Source organism: Myotis brandtii, unplaced genomic scaffold (genome assembly GCF_000412655.1).
Source record: "Myotis brandtii unplaced genomic scaffold, ASM41265v1 scaffold111, whole genome shotgun sequence".
In the NCBI taxonomy this organism is placed as follows: domain Eukaryota; kingdom Metazoa; phylum Chordata; class Mammalia; order Chiroptera; family Vespertilionidae; genus Myotis; species Myotis brandtii.
Genome location: NW_005353789.1, coordinates 3121816 through 3141909, shown reverse-complemented (window position 1 = coordinate 3141909; position 20094 = coordinate 3121816). Strand labels below are relative to the sequence as shown.

General features: G+C 40.0%; 1 protein-coding gene across 1 annotated transcript in view; it reads left to right on the top strand.

Moving 5' to 3' along the window:
* The window catches only part of LOC102259738 (chromosome unknown open reading frame, human C4orf22), a 561692-nt gene that overhangs the window by 2220 nt on the left and 539378 nt on the right, over positions 1-20094 (top strand). The window contains exon 2 of the mRNA XM_005857421.1: positions 14496-14626. Coding sequence (XP_005857483.1) covers positions 14496-14626 — 131 coding nt within the window. The remainder of the gene's footprint in view (positions 1-14495; positions 14627-20094) is intronic.

Genomic DNA, 20094 nt, shown 5'->3' with positions numbered 1-20094 from the left:
GAGAGAGAGAGAGAGAGAGAGAGAGAGAGAGGAGTGACAGTTTTTAAGTGCCGTTAGATCTATGGACCTATATTCTCAAATACTTATGTGGATGCAGGTTAACTGCCCATATAGATTGCACAGAGACAAGCGGGCTCCTCAGAATTGTTTCAGGATATGGCTAGTATGGCAGGCATGTGTCAGGGGTCATGGAACATGCATGCTCTGTAAAGTGATTCTTGTTCTTTTTTGGGGGGGAATGATCATCAGTAATTGACTTTGGTTTGAATGGAGCATTTTTAAATGGTAAATGAGAGATAGCATATTAAAGTTAGAAGATCCTAGAGTCATGAGATTTGGGTTCTAATTCTATATTATTGTATTTTAAACCAGTTTGAAATTCCATTAATTCATCTGAAAAATGAAGGAGTTGGACTAGACTATATTCAAGGGCTTTTTTAAAAAAATATTCAGAGAGGAAGGGAGAAGGAGAGCGATAGAAACATCAATGATGAGAGAGAATCATTGATTGGCTGCCTCCTGCACACCCCACACTGGGGATGGAGCCCGAAACCCAGGCATGTGCCCTTGGCCGGAATCGAACCTGGGACCCTTCAGTCCGCAGGCTGATGCTCTATCCACTGAGCCAAGATGGCTAGGGCTTCAAGGGCTTTTATGTCTGTAAACTTTTATGAGTCATCTATACATCCATCTGTCCATGCATGCATCCATGTATTCATCCAACTATCTGTTTAACTAATAAACTTTCACCAAGCAGCTATGGGAGTAGATATTGCCTTAATTGCTAGGAATTTCAGTAAGAATCAGTTCTAGACTTGATCTCAGTCACCTAACTTTAGTATAGTGCTTATAGTCCAGCCTAAGTTTTATTTAATTGGCAAACATTTTACAAGTATTTATAATCTTTCAGGTACTCTTTTATTGTTCTACTGCCAAAAGTTTTCAATTAATTTCAATAAAAATTAGTACCAATGATTCACATACAAAATGGCCATGCTATTTTTGCTGGAATCATTCTCTAGCCTTCTCCACTCTTTTTTAAAATTATTTTTTAATCTTTATTATTGAGATTACTACAGATGTCCCTCTTCTTTTCTCTTATAGCTCCCACCCAGCCCCAGGCCTTTGCCACCCTGTTGTCTGTGTCCATAGGTAATGCATATATCCTATGCATTAAGAGCTTTATAACCCCTCTGAGAATCATCAGTCTGTTCCATTTCCATGCCTCTGATTCTATTTTATTCACCAGTTTATTCTGTTCATTAGATTTCTTATTTATTTTGATTTTTAGATTCAATTGTTGATAGATATGTATTTGTTGCCATTTTGTTGTTCATATTTTTTTCAATTTTATTTTATTGTTTAAAGTATTACACATAGTACATATATCTCTTTTTTTCCCCATTGACCTTCCCCATATTTTTTAACTTTTTCTTTTTCCCCTCCTCTTCCTCCCCTTCTTCTTCTTCTTCTTCTTCTTCTTCTTCTTCTTCTTCTCCTTCTTCTTCTTCTTTTTCTTCTTCTTCTCAAGAATACCCTTTAACATTTCATATAATACTGGTTTTGTGATGAACTCCTTTAGCTGTTTCTTGTCTGTGAAGCTCTTTATCTGAACTTCAATTCTAAATAATAGCTTTGTTGGGTAGAGTAATCTTGGTTGTAGTTCCTTGCTATTCATCACTTTGAATATTTCTTGCCACTCCCTTTTGGCCTGCATAGTTTCCATTTAGAAATCAGCTGACAGTCATATGGGCACTTCCTTGTAGGTAACTAACTGCTTTTCTCTTGCTGCATTTAAGATTCTCTCTTAGTCTTTTACCCTTGGCATTTTAATTATGATGTGTCTTGGTGTGGTCCTCTTTGGGTTCCTTTTGTTTGGGACTCTTCACACTTCCTGGACTTGTAAGCAATTTCTTTTACCAGGTAGGAGAAGTTTTCTGTCATTATTTCTTTAAATAGGTTTTTAATATCTTGCTCTTCTCTCTTCTTCTGGCACCCCCATAATGCAGATGTTGGTACACTTGAAGTTATCCCAGAAGCCCCTTACACTATCTTCATATTTTTGGATTCCTTTTTCTTTTTGCTCTTCTGATTGGGTGTTTTTTCCTTCCTCATATTTCAAATCATTGATTCAATTCTCGGGATCCTCTAGTCTACTGTTGAATCCCTGTATATTATTCTTTTTTTAAAAAAATTCTTTATTTCAGTCAGTGTATGCTTAATTTCTGACTGGTCCTTTTCCTTTTTTTTTTTTTTTTTTTTGCATTCTCACTAAGATCCTTGAAAGTCTCACTAAGTCCTTTGGAGGTTTCTAAAAGATTCTTGAGTAACCTTATAACCATAATTTTGAACTCTATATCCAGTAATTTGCTTTCTTCTATTTCTTTCATTTGTGACATGTTTCTTTGTCTCTGCATTTTGGCTGCTTCCCTGTATGTGTTTCTATGTGTTGGGTAGAGCTGCTATGTCTCCTTGAGTTGATAGAATGGCCTTGTATAGTAGGTGTTCTATAGGGCCCAGTGGCTCAGCCTCCCCAATCACCTAAGGTGGACTCTCTAGGTACACTCCTTTGTGGGCTGTGTGCACAGTCTTGTTGTAGTTGAGACTTGATTGCTGTTGGTGTCACTGGGAGGAATTGACCTCCAGGCCAATTGGCTGTGAGGACTAGCTGTGACTACAGTGGGAGAGCTGCTGTGCAGGAGACACCCTTATGGAGCAGGACTTGCTTCAGTGGGGCTTTGGTGCTCACTGAATCTGCCTCTTGAGTGTGTCACTTATGGATTTGTAGTTGTAATCAGGTATGGTCTGACACTGACTACTGGGTACACTGGTCTTGGGTCTCCAGGAAGGAGTAAAGTCAGCCACTGCCTGGGGCCACCCAGCAGGAGCTATAGAGAGATCTGCAGATTCCTCCTCTTTGTATTGGGTTTAGAAGTGCCCAGATGAGGCCCAGCTGTGAAGCAAGGCAGGCTGGTGCTGGTGCCAGGTCTTGGGCCTTTTATTGATAGGTTTGTGGCTCCCTGACCCAGCTGCAGCTTGTTTGAGAGATTTTAGCCTGAGCAAGAACAGTCCATTCATATGAAAAATCAGATGCACACAGGTTGGATGGGGTTTCAAATTGGGTAGGGTGGGGTCTCTGGGAATCACTAGGGTGGGGTAAACAGAAATGCCTGCCAGTCAGCCCTGTGACTGGGAAGGTCCCAGCATAGGAATAATGATTCCTGTGAGCACCTCCACCTGGAATAAAGCCACCCCTGAGTTCCTGCCCCGATGCCAGACAATCCAGTTCCTCCTCATATGTGTCTGTGTCCCTGAGAACCTTGCCCTGGCACTGGAGCTTGGAGGAAGCAGGACCTTGTAAGTTCAGTTTGTGTGCCAGCCATTTAAGGGGAGCAGCGGGGTCTCTAGCAGCCTCTGTGTCATTGAGCCCCAATTTGCACTGTTTTTTACAGCCTGTAGTTACAGGGACTTCTTTTCCCAGCTCTGAAACCCTGGGCTGTGACTCTGGTGTGGGGCTGGGACCCCTTGCTCCTCTGGGCTCCACAGAGACGATCTCCCTCTTGATTAAAAAAGCACCACATGTGGGTGCCAGACCAGCCCATTCTGCACCTCTGCAATTCCTACCAGTCTCTGTGTGCTTTCCTCTTCATTTCTCTACTTGTAGGACTTCCATTCAGCCAGCTTTCCGGCAGTTCTGGATGATGGTTGTTCTGTATTTTAGTTGTAATTTTGATGTGGTTGTGGGAGGCAGTGAGTACAGGCATTTGCCTACGCCAATATCTTGGTCTGTCCTTCTCCACTCTCATTTGTGCTCCCAGTAGATATTCTCTGAGGTCATTAACCAGGCTTTTTTTGGCTTTGGGTTTGTTTCAGCCAATAGGAGACCAGAGGGCTGGAAGAGAGTAGTCAGAGGATTTATTTCCTGTCATCTTCCTCCTGGTTGTAGTTTGGTTGCTGCTGAATTCTTAGATTTGGCCAACTTCTCATTTCATCAGCTACAGCACTCTTTCCAGGCACTGGCAGCACTCCCTGTTGTAGGAACTGTTTCCTCTCCAATCTCCTTTTAGGCCTAATGTTATTAAGGACTTCCCACTGTTGCTAGTCCAAGGATGCTTCACCATCCCATGATGGTTTCCATGGATCCTGTCCATATCTTTGTAAATTGTAATTTTATTCTTCTAATCATCTCTTTTGAGTTTGCTTGTCATGACCCTAACTTCTATATTATCATTTAACATCTCAGACCACTATAAGTATACAGTAGTGTATGAATATAATGACCACAATGCTTTTTATATGATGCTTGATTAGGAAGGAAAGGAGTAGGAGAAAAAAAAATGAAGACTGACACCAGTTAACTATCTGATGAGCTGGTTAAGGAGGATAAAAGATGCTTCTCATTCTATGTCTATCATGCTCTCATTTTACTAGATACCTATACACTATCTTGATAAATTTATAGCAGCATTAACAATTAGATTAATTGTTATCTCTGCTAACCCAAATAACAGTATTTGGTTTGGGAGTTGATATTATCTTACCTAATTCAACCAATCCTCTAAAGCAGTGGTTCTCAACCTTGGCTGCACATTAGAATCACCTGGGTGATTCTAATGTGCAGCCAAGGTTGAGAACCACTGCTCTAAATCAATATATGAATCTTTGAAAGTTTTGACAATATTTTTTTCCACTGTGGGTTTCCCAGATTCTTTCTTGGTAATTCTTCTACATTAAATACACACAGTACCTTCATTACAATGGCTCTCTGTGACCACTGGACAACTAAAAGTGATACATTAATTGCTTTTCTCAGATAACAAATCAAGGGGTATTATTAGAATCATTTTAAAATTTATCTGATGAATGGATCCCCATTATGGCTAAATTATGTACAGAGATTAGCAATGTGGAAGTTTTATTTGGAGATTATCTTCCCATTATTTAGAAAATAAATAAATCATACAAATTAAGCTTTTTAGATATAATCTTAAAATTATTTGCCAGGCATTGATTAAGATTCTAGGAAATAGCTTAGTAACATAATGTACCATGATTAAACAATAAGCCAAGTAACAAGCAACCATTGTATTTATTGCATCAAGGTACAGAGTAAATACTGTTCTTTATGAAATATCTTAATTAACATAGTTCAGAATCAGCTACACTCTTTTGTTTAGTCAATAGAAAGAAATGGCATAAATTAGCTTCTCTCTGCCTAAGAAGAGTCATATATTTTTCTTTCAGTAAGTTCACAGAGGTATTTCTCCCCAAGTAAAAAGATGTATTTTTCTCAGGACATGAATTCTGATGATCAGAGAAGGAAACTGAACCAAGAATGCCGTATGCACAACACTTCTAACACTTTCTCATAATGATACCATTAGAATGCCAAGATCCTGATATCATCCTCAGTGTCTCAAACAATCCCCTAAAATCTATATTCTGTGTATAAAAAGTATGTTCCATTCAATTTTTATTCATATTGACTTCAAAAGCTGCTGCTGGGAGGAGACAAGAGTGGAGCCAGGGATATAACCCAGGAGAGTGCGTAGAGTGAGACAAGACCGGGGGCTGAAGACAATATGTGGGAGAACAACCATTTCTTAAGGCATGTGCATGGAGATGGTGCTGACAAAGGGAAATGTGAAAGGGGGTCAGAAAGGTAGGAGGGAATAAAGAGAATAGGATGATCCAGAAGCCAAGAACAGCTGGATCGAAAACCCAAAAAACCATAGAAAAACATTGACACAAGTAGTTGAGGGTTATTCCTGTGAACCCTAACATAAAAGCAGATGGGGAGAAACCATCATAGCCATGACACCAAGAAGGTATCACCACCCATGGGTGAGAAAAGTGGAGAAAACAATGGGGCATCTAAAAGACCCCAAAAGAAGAACTGCAAAATAGTCAATAGGTAATCACTGGAAGTGGAGTGGTCCAATTTGAGAACAGCAGAAACTGGGAAGGGTTTTGTGACCAGTGGTTGAGATCCCTCAGGAATGGGGGTCTGGTTCATGCCACTAGATAGGTTACCAAGACTAGCAGAGGCATTAGTTGAGAGTGAGGGTAATCTAGACTGGATGGTGGAGGTAGGGGATGATAAGTATTTGTTGTTCTGAGCCTAGATGCAACAAGCAAGGACTGAACTTCACCCCAATATCTTTCCTCTTCTTGCATACATATGAGTAGTCCTCAAAAATTATATATTTTTATTATATATAAATATTTTCATTATATGTGGATATATATTATTCTTAGTTGTTATTTTCTACATAAATGGTAATATCAATATCATTCTGTAACTTAAAAAAATCTAACATTAAATTTTGGAGACATTTTAATGTCACTGTAGAGCTCTCCTTATTCTTTAAAAGTTGTTGCATTGATTCCATTGTTTGCTTAGGTTGGTTCTTTAGAAATTCATTTTCCTTATAAATTTTTCAGAAACAACAGTCAAATGAACATCTTTGGTACATCCTCCTTGTGTGCAGTTGTAAATATATTAAAACATGGACTCAATAACCTGAAATAGACAAGGTCAAAGTGCTCTCTGGAGTAGGCACTTACTCTCCCACCAGCAGTAAATGAGACACCTTTTGTTTGTTTGCAAAAAATCTCATTGTTTTAATTTTAATTTCCCCGAATATTAGTAAGGTTGATCATCTATTTAAATATTTCTTGGCCATTTGCATTTCTTTTGTGAATTGCCTGTTGATGCCCTTCGCTCCACCACCACCCGCCCCCCCACACACACACACCCTCTGCCACCAACTTTTTAAAACTATCTTTACTCTCTTCACACTTCTGACTGGTTAGTACATGACCTCACCTCCTAAAGTCAACAAAGAAGAGTTAATCCAGGCTGGAACCCTCTTTAGTTTTCTACCATGAAATTTATAGAACTACCTTAATTTCTGCCCACCCTCCGTTCCTTCCACCATCAAGCTTGGCCAAGGTAATCTATTTTATTGGTTTGTTTATTTATTTATTTATTTATTTATTTAATCCTCACCAGAGAATTTTTTCCCATTAATTTTTAGAGAGCAGAAGGGAGGAAGGGAGAGGGGTGGGTGGGGGAGGGGGGGAGAGAGGAGAGAGACACATTGATTCGTTGCCTTCCACATGTGCCCTAACAGGTTGGGGATGGAGCCTGCAACCCAGGTGACCTTGACTTGGATCTAGCTTGAAATCCTTAGGTGCATGGGCATGGGCCAATGCTCTAACCATTAAACACACCAGCCAGGGCTATTTTTTTTTTTATTTAAAGAATACATTCTTGGCTTTCATATACAGAGCTTACTGGATTTGTATAATTTCATTTCTATTTTATTCATTTTTTTGTTTTATTAATTTTCCCTTCTATATTATTTAGATGGATTTTAGTTTTCTTTCTCTACTTTTTTTAGTTGAATGGTTAGTTTATTTTCAAACTTTATTTTTTTTTGGTAAGTGCATTGATGCAATGTTTTCTATGTACTTTATTAAGGTTTGATATGTAATTTCTTAGCCAAAAATTTTATCTCTGTATGACAAAATATATCATAAATAAGTCAAAAGATAAGAAACTGCCCAAGAATACATATTTGCAAAATGTGTACTCAACTTGCTATCTAGAATACTGCTCTATAAATCAATAAGAAATATATAAAATTTAATAGAAAAATTAGAAAATATAACAAACAAGCAATTTTTTTAAATGGGCACTAAAATAATCAATAATTATATGAAAGGGTTGCATATGTGTATAGCACAATAGAAATCATTTATGGAAAAAAGCTCTTAAAAATTATGAAACTGTACCAGATATTTTCTCCTTTCATGACCAGAGTGGTTTATGTAACTAACCTGCTGCTAAGTGGCCTGCTTATACCCAAGCCCTGAGCTCCTCATTTTCTTCCTTTAAGGCTTTTGGCACACTTACATTTCTTATTGGCACTAAAATGTCTTCTGGCAGCCAACACTTGGGTACCCAAAGCCTTGTCTTCATTGCAGATATCTAGAGGTTATAAGTAACTTTTGCCTCTACATTCCATGGATTACAGTGTACTCTCTACCACTGTAAACAGGGCTCTAAATGTGTTTAATAAGCTCAGAGAACTAATTCCAGGTAACCTAGGGCCAGTTTAGAGAACCCGTCCTTAAATTTCTATTGCTCTAGAACCATTACCAGTATCTAATTGTGAATCATTCAGGGTTCGATCAGAGAAGCAGAATACACCTAAACACATATATGTGTGTGTCACATGTACATATTTTTACAGAGATTTGATCTGACATAATGAGAACTGTTTAAATAGTCTAAGCAAGCTGTTTCTTTGGTGTCTGGTGCTGGAGCTGAAAGTCATAGGATAGAGAGCCACGAGGGAAAGGTGCATGAGAAGTGGGGGAAGCAAGGTCAAACTGAGATCCACAAGGAAGAGCTAGAATTCACAGGACAAACTGGAACTCATATCAGGCCCTCCCTCTTCCACCTTTAACTTTGATGATATGGGTGATCTGCAGGACATGCTGCCAGGTTTAGTCATAGAGCTGGACATGCACAGGCATCTGGGCCAGGAGTAGGGGAAGCTGACAGAGAAGGTCCTACAAGAGCTAGAACAATATGGCTGCTTCTTCTCTTCTGCCTTCCCAATCTATTGCCAATGTCTCTTGTGGCCCAACCTCACCTGAAATGATCTAGCGAAGTGAAGATGGGAAACTAAGTTCTAGCTTAGCTAAGCTGACACAATACAAATTGACTATATCTTCCATGTTTTAATTTTCATAAGCAGAATTATTTATGTCTGATTTAATTAAAAAGGAAAGGATGTAATTTTAATTTTCTTAAATAATTTTATCAGACTTGTGTAATCCTGACCTCAATTCAGAAAAGGATAGCATAAAATAAAAAGCTAAAGATGAATTTTACTTACAAACTGGATGAAAAGAAATGTAAAATGAACCCAGGATTATATTAAGAAACTAGAGGCTTGGTGCATGAAATTCGTGCATGGAGGGGGGGTTCCCTGAGCCCAGCCTGCACCCTCTCCAATTGGGGACCATTTGGGGGATGTCCAACTGCCTAAACCTGTGGGATTGGGCCTAAACCGGCAGTCAGACATCCCTCTCACAATCTGGGACTGCTGGCTCCTAACTGCTAACCTGCCTGACTGCCTGATCACTCCTAACTGCCCTCCCCTGCTGGCCTAGTTGCCCCTAACTGCCTCTGCCTGCCTGCCTGATTGCCCCCAACTGCCCTCCCCTCCCAGCCTTGTTGCCCCCAACTGCCCTCCCCTGCTGGCCTGATCTCACCCCGAATGGCCCTCCCCTGCCAACAGCCCACCCCTGCAGGCCTGATCTCACCTCCAACTGCCCTCCTCTGCTGGCCAATTTGATTCTGATTGGTCAGTTTCTATGCCAGTCAGCATCAAAAGCTCCACCTCCTAGACAGCTATTGGTTCTTCACAGAATTCACATTTAGTTCTGATTGGTTGGTTCCTATGCCAGTCAGCATCTCCAGGCCTATCTTTGGGCCTAATCAGAGGGGCAGGGATGAACAGCAGCCCCCTTGGAGGCCGGGAGAGAAAGAAAGGCCTGGCTGCTGGTAAAGCCTGGAAAGAAAGAGGGAGAGAAAGAGAGAGGCAAGTACTGATCAACAGCTGCCACTGAGGCTGCGGATCAGACCCTGCCTCTCTCTCTGGGTCTCAGCCTCCTGGGAAGTCAGGCTGCAGCGGGGCAGTCAGTGCTGGGTCACCTTGGCAACCCAGCGCTGGCTGAAGGACTTCTGGGTTGGTCAGCCTTCCTTGTGATTGGTTGTTACAACCCTGGGCTTTTATATATTAGGATAATAAATTACAGTAAGAATAGTGTGATTTATCACAGGATGAGCTTATGACACTAATAAATTAAAAAAGAAAATAACCTGATAATATCTATAGATGCAGAAAAGCATAGGGTAAATTTCTAAACTTACTAATTTAACTTGATAAAGAGTATATAACAAACAGTTGTAGTAAACTTCTTATTTAGTGGTTAAACATTTCAGCATTTGAATCAGCATCTTATTTTTTTATTGACAATCTGACCAGAACAATGCTAGAAAAATGTCATAAATACTTGGAAGGAGTCAGAATATTATTAGTTATAGGCAGTATGATTGCCATGAAAATGCAAGAAAATTAACTGGAACCCTATTAGAACAAATCAACGAGTTCAGTACAGAAATCCAAGATTGAGCTACAACAATTGTTCTCCAGTAATAAACAACATAACAAATGACACAAATAAAAACCAACTGAACCCAGCAGCCTGTGGGGCAATGTCAAGCATTCCAGTGGCCACAAGCATTTTCTTTTTTTTTTCTTCTTTGGATGAGAAACACCTGGCTGCCCCAGTTGCCCCCTGTCCCAGACTCCTCCATGAACAAAACCCAATCCTGATCTACCCTCACATCGTGTGTGTGTATGTGTATGTATGTGTGTGGTACAGCCAGAAACCAGTACAGGGAGTAAACTGTGCAAATATAGCCACTAATCTATAGCTTTCCAGGAACCTGTAGGGCTGGGGCAGTGACCTGCTGGCTTCTGACAAGGAACTGTCTGCCAAAGTCCAAAACCAGAGCAACCCAAAGGCACCATTCTATTGCACATCCTTAGGGTTAGGTGTTTCTTCCAGCAGCTGGGAGGTTTCTAAAATTGTCCCAGTAAAATATAGCCATCTATTCAGAATGAAGACTTCCACATTTGCTGCCCACTGGTTGGGGCCTGGCATTGCCACATGTCTTACAGCTCGTGTAGAGTAACGAAGCCTTCTCTTCAGGGTCTCTGTCTCTGGGTTCTGTTTTGCATGATGCCTCCCTATAGCTAAAACTCACAAACCTCAAACATCCAAATGTTAATGACTCATGATCACATGAGAAAAAAAACCACATTAACAATTAATAAAATATTATTGCCTTGTTTACATACTTTGTCTAACAAGTAATTACTTGTTTTTAGTAAAATGAACTATTATACTCCAAACTATTAGATTTAATAAAAAAATGATATGCTTTCCTTCAAAAAAAACCTCCCACAAAAACGTAAGTATAATCCCAGAAGAATCAGAGGGAAGTAGGGAATAAAATATATTGGAAAAACTAATGATTAAAAAAGGTTTCAAATGTTGTGAAAACTGTAAATGTATAGGGCCAAGGAGTACTAAGCATTCTAAGCAGAATAAATGAATAAACAAAGAAATCACTTCAAGGAATATCTTAAAACTGCTGAAAATCAGTAATAAATAGAAAATCTTAAAGGATTGTAAAGTAGGACACATCCTATATAATAAAAGGGCAATATGCAAATTGGCCGAATGGCAGAATGACCAGAAAGCCTGTAGCCCCTACCCCTGGCCAGCTCTGCCCCAGAGCGGGCATCCCACTCTAATTGGGGGCAGGGCTGGCCGACAAACTGTCTGTGACCCCCTCGCCCTGGCTAGCACTGCCCACGGTCCCTCACCCCAGCTGGCCTGCCCCCGATGGCCACCATCAGGGGTGGACCAGCTGGACTCCACCAGTGCATGAATTCATGCACCAAGCCTCTATCCTATATAATAAAACCCTAATAAGCAAATCAACCAAATGGCAGAACGACTGGTCACTATTATGCACACAGACTACCAGGGGGCAGATGCTCAATGCAGGAGCTGCTCCCTGGTGGTCAGTGTGCTCCCACAGGGGGAGTGCCACTCAGCCAGTAGCCTGGCTCACAGCTGGTGAGCGCAGCAGTGGTGGTGGGAGCCTCTCCCGCCTCCACAGCAGCACTAAGGAGCAGCGAGCTGAGTGGTAAGGAGCAGCAAGCAGGCGGGCAGTAAGGAGCGCAGGGTCCCAGACTGCAAGAGGGATGTCCTACTGCTGGCTTAGGCCCGCTCCCCAGGGACTAAGCTGTCAGTTGGACATCCCCCGAGGGCTCCCAGACTGAGAGATGGCACAGGCCGGGCTGAGGAACCTTCCCCCCCAGTGCATGATTTGTGTGCACCAGGTCTCTAGAGTAGAATAAAACAAAGACAGGGAAGACTGAACACTTCTCTTCAGAAATAGCCCTGGCCAGTGTGGCTCAGTTGGTTGAGCATTGACCAGTGCACCAAAAGGTCGCCAGTTTGAATTCAGTCAGGGCAGATGCCCAGTCTGTGGGTTGGTGGGTGGTGAATGGGCAGTTGGGTGCATATGGAAGGCAACCCATGTTTCTCTCTCTCTCCTTCCCTCTCTCTCTAAAAAAGAAACACACACATATTTAAAAAAATACCAGCCATGGGACAATGGGATGACATCTTTAAAGTGTTGAAAAGTAAAAAGTCAACCTGCAGCACTAATAATTCAGAAAATATGTCTTTCAAAAATTAAGGTGAAATAAATGTTTTTTTTTCAGTCAAACAAAAGCCAAGGTAATTTGTTGTTAGCAGACCTGAACTACAAGAAATGTTAAACAAAGATTTTTAGGTGAGAGGAAAATCATATATCATAGGAGACCTGGATCTACACAAAGGAATGGAAAGCCCCAGAAATGCTAAGTATGTAAATCAATAAAATATTTTATTTCTCAATTTCTTTAAAGATAGTTGTGCATTTAAACCGGAGAGATGACTCACGATTCTACCAGTTAGGGCAATTAAGTGAGGCAACCAACTTCAACTCTACTTGTTTTCTAAGTAGATCACACCATTTGTTACAATATACATTAATGGAGATGAGTGCAGAACTATCCAAATAATTTTTGTGTGGCCCATGTAAGGCACACAGGAATGCATAATTCACTACCCACAAAATTAATACAGCAACTTTCAAATGGTCTTTGCTATATAAAATACTCTATTGACCACAAGCCATTTCCATTCTGCTAGAAGACCCTCAGAGTCTCACAGAGCTGAGTTCTTCCCATAAACTCACTTTTAATAATATATTTAAGAAAATTTGCACTCAAATCATCAAAATTTTGTGTTGTGGCATTCATATTTAACTGCTTTTTCTATTAAATATGAATTCCACTAGGTGGAGACATTTGCCCAGTTTTGTGGTTCACACTGAAGGGACTAGGGAAGGCAAGTAAAGTAGGCAGGGGAACAAGTCAGGAAGAAGGCAAACAGCCTGGACAAGACCTGGTGCTTTGCACTATATTAGCTTGGCAAATGTATCCACATTGCTACACAGAGTGTAGTATTTGCTTTTAATGTTTAGCAAAGAAAAGTAGCAATTTTCTAGGTTGATAGTATATATTTTTTTGGTTTTGCTCCAATAATTTGAACTTTAAAATAGCCATTATGGGTTGAATAGATTATTAACCATGCATGCTATACTTTTTCATTTAATCCTATTTGACAGTTCTTGCATTCAACAGTGATGTATTAAGTAAGGGTCTTTAGCAATGATATATATCCTGTTTTCACTGTATTTTAGGTATTTTATATTTAATTAAGATGATCATATAAGGACTATTATTACATTATACATATTTTTATGTAATACTTTAGTCTTTTTGATTTTTTAATCCTTACCCAACGATATGTTTTTACTGATTTTTGAGAAAGAGGGGGGAAAACGAGAGAGGGGGAGAGAAAGAGAAAGAAACATCGATTGGTTGTCTCTGCCTGGACTAGGGATTGACTGAGGATCCTGGGGATCGAACACCACAACCTGGGTATGTTCCCTGACCAAGAAAGGAACCTATGCACTGAAGGGTTCCTTTCCAACTCCAACCAACTGAACCACACTGGCCAGGGCTACTTTAGTCTTTATATTAGTAACTTCAGATAAATTGACACCTCTTCGACTTATGAGAAACAATATGTTTTAATATGCTATGCAAGTGACAAATATGTGTGAGACAATTCTCAAAGTAACTAAAATATAAAGGCCCAACGTATTGTGGGAAAATTTTTTTTCAATTTGAAGCCTTTTGTGGTCATCTTGTGTTTCTACTTTTCTGTTTTTATGGGTGCCAACATTATATGGAAACAATATCTTTTTATTTAAATAGGAAATTCATCTGCTCTTTATTTTGTGTTTGAAGTCATAATGCCCTGTGTCATCAGTTAATTTACTTCAAGGAAGTAAGTCTCTGAAATGTTGAATTTTCTGAAAGCAACCCAATTCTGTTTCTGTGTGATTGTTGTTTTTTAAGTCTTTTTTGTATGAGTACTACTATTGTCTCTAATTTTATTGTTTTAAAGATTCTCTATTAATTATCTACAGCTGTTCTCATAAATTGATTAAAAACACAACAGACTTTTGTCTTCTAATCCCTTTGAGAAAACTTAGTGATTGATTTATTTTTCATTTTACATCTGTGGGAAAGGGATGACAAATCAGATGTTTATAAAAGTATAGTATTGTTAGAATTCTAACTTTTCATATCTAATAGATCTTATATCATTTTGAAGTGATACATTAGATATTTCATTTAAAACAGTTAATCAGTATGCACTGGATAAAATAAGATGTCTAATTCTCCTACAAATCTAACAATTGGTATTCTCTGTAGGATGAAGGCCTGGCCCGCCAGCTGGTGGAGCTGGGCTACCGAGGGACTGGAGAGGTGGTGAAAAGGGAAGATTTTGAAACAAGGAAGGCAGCTATTGAGATTGCAAGGCTGGCTGAGCGAACTCAGAAAAAGTAAGTGTCCATGTTCCAAATCTAGATTTTATAGTAAGTGTAGAGCCCCTGGAAAAACTCATTTTGTTGTCATTGTTGTAATTTGAAAGCACTGATTATGGCGGGTCGAAGTTGAAATATCCTGAAGTGTGTTATGAGTGACTTTTGCCTTAGAATTTGTTGTACTTCTGAGACCTGTAGAGATTTGGCATCATTATGTTCTCACATTTTTATAAACATTGATTTATTCAACTCTATTAATGATCACTGGCTTTTGTTACTGTGACTAAGATATGGTTATATAAAATATGAATCTAATAAAATATATTGAACATATTATGGAGTGGTACACCTAAAGTGAACTGTATGAAACTGGTAAAACAATTTTATAAAGACTTGACTAAGTGTTATCTATTTCCTTTTAAAAATGAATGCTAAAGTTGTAAAAGTTGGAAAGGATAATTACTTAGAAATAGGTGTATTGTTCCTAGATAACATTTTAAGAAGTATCCAGTAATTATGAGTAGCAATCGTCTATCTATTTATTATAAAAAGTTAGAGGCCTGGTGCATGAAATTTGTGCACGGGTGGGGGGTCCCCCAGCCTGGCCTGTGCCCTCTCACAGTGCAGGAGCCCCATAATCGATCGCCCCAAAGAGGTAGGCCCTGCCCACGCATCCGGGCTCCTTGACGGATTTCCCCAAAAAGGTAGGCTGGAGCTGCGGCCCCGCCTCTGCCCCACGCATGCAGCATCAAAGCCCCACCCACCCACACTCCCACACAGCCCCGCCCACCCGTGTGCGCCTGGTGCACACTCAGCCTCCTGGTGATAGCTCGTTGCGGCATGAGGACATCACAGATGAGGATGTGACGACCACATAGGCTTTTATTAATAGGATAGCATTTTGTAGTGGAATATAAATTGGTTCTGGGAATGTACAGTTTTAATTGATTGTTCTAGTGGTTATTGTAGTTCAGAACCATAGAATATTGGAATTTAATATACTGATACTTGGTAATATATTAATTTTTATTGCTGCCATAGCACACTATTACAAACAGTAGCTTAAAAGAACACAACTGTATTTATTTATTCATAGCTCTGTAGGTCAGAATTCAGAGTATAGTGGCTCAGATGGATTCTCTGCTCAATATATCAAGGTTGAAATCCTGATTCTGGCTGGACAGAGTTATTGCCTGGAGGCTCTGAGGATGAGTCTGTTTCCACACTCATTCAAGTGGCTGGCCAAATTTAGCTCCTTGGGAGTACAGGATTGGGATCAGATTTCCTTGTCAACTGTCATTTGGGCACTGGTCTTTGCTCCTACAGGCTGCCCATTCCTTCTTATGCTTTCCACATGGGTCCCCCACCATCAAGAATGGGTCAAGATTCCCTCGCCCTTCAAATCTGACTTCCCCTCTGCAGCATCTTTCCTGACTCTAGTCAGAGGAAGATCTCTCCTTGTAAGAGTTCATGTGATCACTCAGGGTCTGTCTAGATAATCCAGGATAGTCTCCCTATTTTAAAGTCTGTGACCTTAATTACATCTGCAACTCTCTATTGCCATGTAATGTAACATACTAACAGGTTATAAGAATTCATGGGCATCCTTGGAGGGGTCATTCTATTTACCACAGGTAATTTATTTAAAGCTTCAAAAATGTATTCCACAGAATTACACTTAACTTTTATTCTTACAAAATTGAAATGATGCAAAGTACATGTGTACAATGTGATGTGTCTTGCATAAAACATCAAGGAAGTCTTCTGTAAATATCAATAAACTAGAGACCCGGTGCACGAAATTCATGCATGGGAAGGGGCGGTCCCCTCAGCCCAGCTTGCACCCTCTCTAATCTGGGACCCTTTGGGGGATGTCTGACTGCCGGTTTAGGCCCGATCCCCAGGACATCACTCTCACAATCTGGGACCACTGGCTCCTAAATGTTCACCTGTCTGCCTGCCTGATCGCCCCTAACTGCCCCCCCCTGCTTGCCTGGTCACCCCTAACTGCCCCCCTGCCAGCCTAGTTGCCCCCAACTGCCCCTCTCCCCCGCCAGCCTGGTCACCCCCAACTGCCCCACCTAGGTCTGGTCGCCCCATGCAGCCTGCTGCTCAGTCGATTGGTCGTCCCTCACTAACCCCCCTGCCGGCCTGGTTGCCCCACACAGTCTGCTGCTCAGTTGTTTGGTTGCCCCTCACTAAGCCCCCTGCCAGCCTGGTTGCCCCACACAGCCTGTTTGGTCATCTGTTCCGTTGTGATGGTCATTTAGGCTTTTATATATATAGATGCTCATTTGTCCGGGGAAGAAGATATTTGTGGGATTTTATGAGGAATTAGTGTATATTCATATTTTATTAGAGATGTATCCTATTTCATATCAAGATGAGTTTTGTTATGTTTAAAATGTAAATTTTATCCATGTACATGTCCATTTTGTGTTTGAGGATCAAAGTGGATATTTACTCTATGCAATAGACTCTTTAACTGGCCAGAGCTGGAAGTCATTAGAGGACTTAAGTGCCAGTCATGGGAGATTAATCCCTACCCAGAGCTGCTAGAATTGGAAGGCCCTTTCATCTTCAGATCTTCTCAGCATCCCTCTGTAATGGGTGGGCTCCATATGTTTCCTCTTGCCCCATGTGGGAGTCACTTTGTTCCCTTCCCTGCCAGATCCATTGTATGCTATTGGCAGCTGGGCTAGGAGAGCGTGTTCTAGAGCCACACATGACCTGTGCCTGTATTTGCTAGATGATCACTTTGAAAATATGCAAGAACATGTGACTGCTTACCAACCGGTACCAACTTGGAAATACTTGTTTCTGCTATTGGATTATCTTACATTAACTTCTCTAATGTGTAGGGAGCAGCCTCAACTAGATCACATCTGTTCTAGCAATCAGAGAGCACCCATTTCATGAAGTGCTGGCACCTAAGAGTATGTCATTACTTATAATAGTTTGATAGAGGAAAGAGTCTGGATAGATGAAAGTTAGAGATATCAAGAAGGGGTATTTTGATAATTACTTTTCTAGAAGAAGGCATAAGGCAAAGAAAATTATTCTGGGATATTTAGTAATTCACTTCGCAAATACTCATAGACAACCATACTGCATTAGGCACTATGTTAGGTGCAGGGGATAGCGTATGACTTAAGTCCTAGTCTCAAGAAATTTGAGGGTTAGATAAATGAAAGACAGTTATGTTGCTGGTGGAATATAAAATGAAAAACAGTTCTTCAAAAAGTTAGATAATAGAGTTGCCATATGACCCAGCAATTGAACTCTTAAGTATGTACCCAAGGGAACTGAAAACATAGATTCACTAAAAAATTATACACCAATGATCATAGAAACATTATTCATAGTGGCCATAAAATGAAACAATCTAAGTATCTATCGACTGATGAATGGATTAAAAAATGTGGTATATAGATTAAATGAAATAGTATTCAGCCATAAAAAGCAGTGAATCACTGCTCTAGCCGGTTTGGCTCAGTGGATAGAGTATTGGCCTGTGGTCTGAAAGGTTCCAGGTTCAATTCTGGCCAAGGGCACATGCCTAGGTTGTGGGCTTGATCCCCAGTAGGGGGCATGCAGGAGGCAGCCAATCAATGATTCTCTCTCATCATTGATGTTTCTATCTCTCTATCCCTTTCCCTTCCTCTCTGAAACCAATAAAAAAATATATTTAAGTGAACGCATTAGGCTAAGCAAAGGAAGCCAGACAAAAAGGCTATGTATTGTATAGTTCCATTTATATAAAATGTCCAGAATAAGTAAATTTCTATAGAGAGAAAGTAGATTTGTGGTTTGAAGGAAGAGTGAATAGAGAATGACTGCTACCAGGTATGGGGATTCTTTTGGGGATGATAAGATGTTCTGGAATTAGATATCAATGATGATTTCACAACTTTGTAAATGTACTAGGAACCATTGTATACCTTAAAAGTTTGAATTTTATTGTAGGTGAATTATATCTCAATAAAAAGGCAATTCCAACAGAAAATAATAGATGTTGTCATAGGTGCTGTGGTGACCCCCTGAAGTAGTACTATGTCAGGATTTGGGGGGCTGTGAAGAGCAGAGAAGGCTCGCCTTAAGGCGTGACTGCTAAATTTACTCTTCAAGAATAAGTAAGAGTTAATCAGACAGAAAGGAGTATGAAGATGGACACATCCATTTTGCCTCAATTCTATGGTACTTCTCTCACAAGTCATTCTCCTTATTTCTTTGTTTTAATTTGCACCTGTTCCCTTACTGAAGCTTTTGTCTCTGTGCCAGCTAGAGGCCACTCATTTCCATAGTTACTTGGTTGTTGTTGGTGGTGGTGGTGGCCAGGTTCTTCATTCTCCTGTTCCCTCAACCTTTGCTTCATAACCATCTCTGTTTTCACTGTGATGTAAACCTCATCTCTCATCTCTCCTCCATTGAGGTTCATGCCAGCTGGGTGAAGTAGCCACAAGGCAGAGGCTATAAAGGAGGAAAGAAGGGATGGGAGTAGTTTAGCTGCTAATACTTTTGTCAAGACTGTCAGTGTAGTTCCCTACTGACCGAAGATGCTTAGCATCCTTTCATGTGCTTATCTCTATATAAAAAAGCCCAAGCGACCGTACAACCATTCAACCATCTGACTGGTAGCTATGACGCGCACTGAATACCAGGGGGAAGATGCTCAATGCAGGAGCTGCTGAACTGCAGTGACTTGGCAGGTGCAGTTCTCAGGTGACAAACTCAGAACCAGAGAGGAGGGAGCCCTGCTTTCTCACAATCTGGGATCCCCTGGGGGATGTCGGAGAGCCAGATATGGCCCAATCCCCACAGGCCAGGCCGAGGGACTCCACAGGTGCACAAATCCGTGCACCGGGCCTCTAATTTGCCATCATATCTCTTCTTTGGTGAAATGTCTTCTTATTGATTATAAGTGCTCTCTGTATATTCTAATTACAAGTTCTTTGCCCAATACACATTTTGAAAATATTTTATTCCTCTCTGTGCAGTATTTTTTTTAAATTTTCTTAACACTATGTTTCAAATAGTAGAAAATTATAATTATGATGAAATTCAAGTTATCAATTTTTCTTTATCATTCAGTTTTATGTATGTATTATAAGAATTTTTGAATATTCCAAGATCACACATAATTTTTCTTTTTATTTTCTTTAAGACTTTTAGAGTTTTAGGTTTTGTTTTTAAATATATAATTCATTTAAATTATATTTTGTGTATTTTGCAAGGTAAGAGTGAAAAAATTTTATTTTAAATTTGGATTTCCAGTTGTTGACATTTATTTGTTGAAAGGCCATCTTTTCTCCATTGGATTTTGAAGTACTTTTGTCAATAACCAACTGTCCATATATGTGTGGGTCTGTTTCTTATGGTTTTTCTATTCTATTCCATTAACCTATGTGTCTATCATTTTGTGAACAACACATTGTTAGTAGGTTTTAAAAATAGGTAATAGGATTCCTCCAACTTTGTTTCTTTTA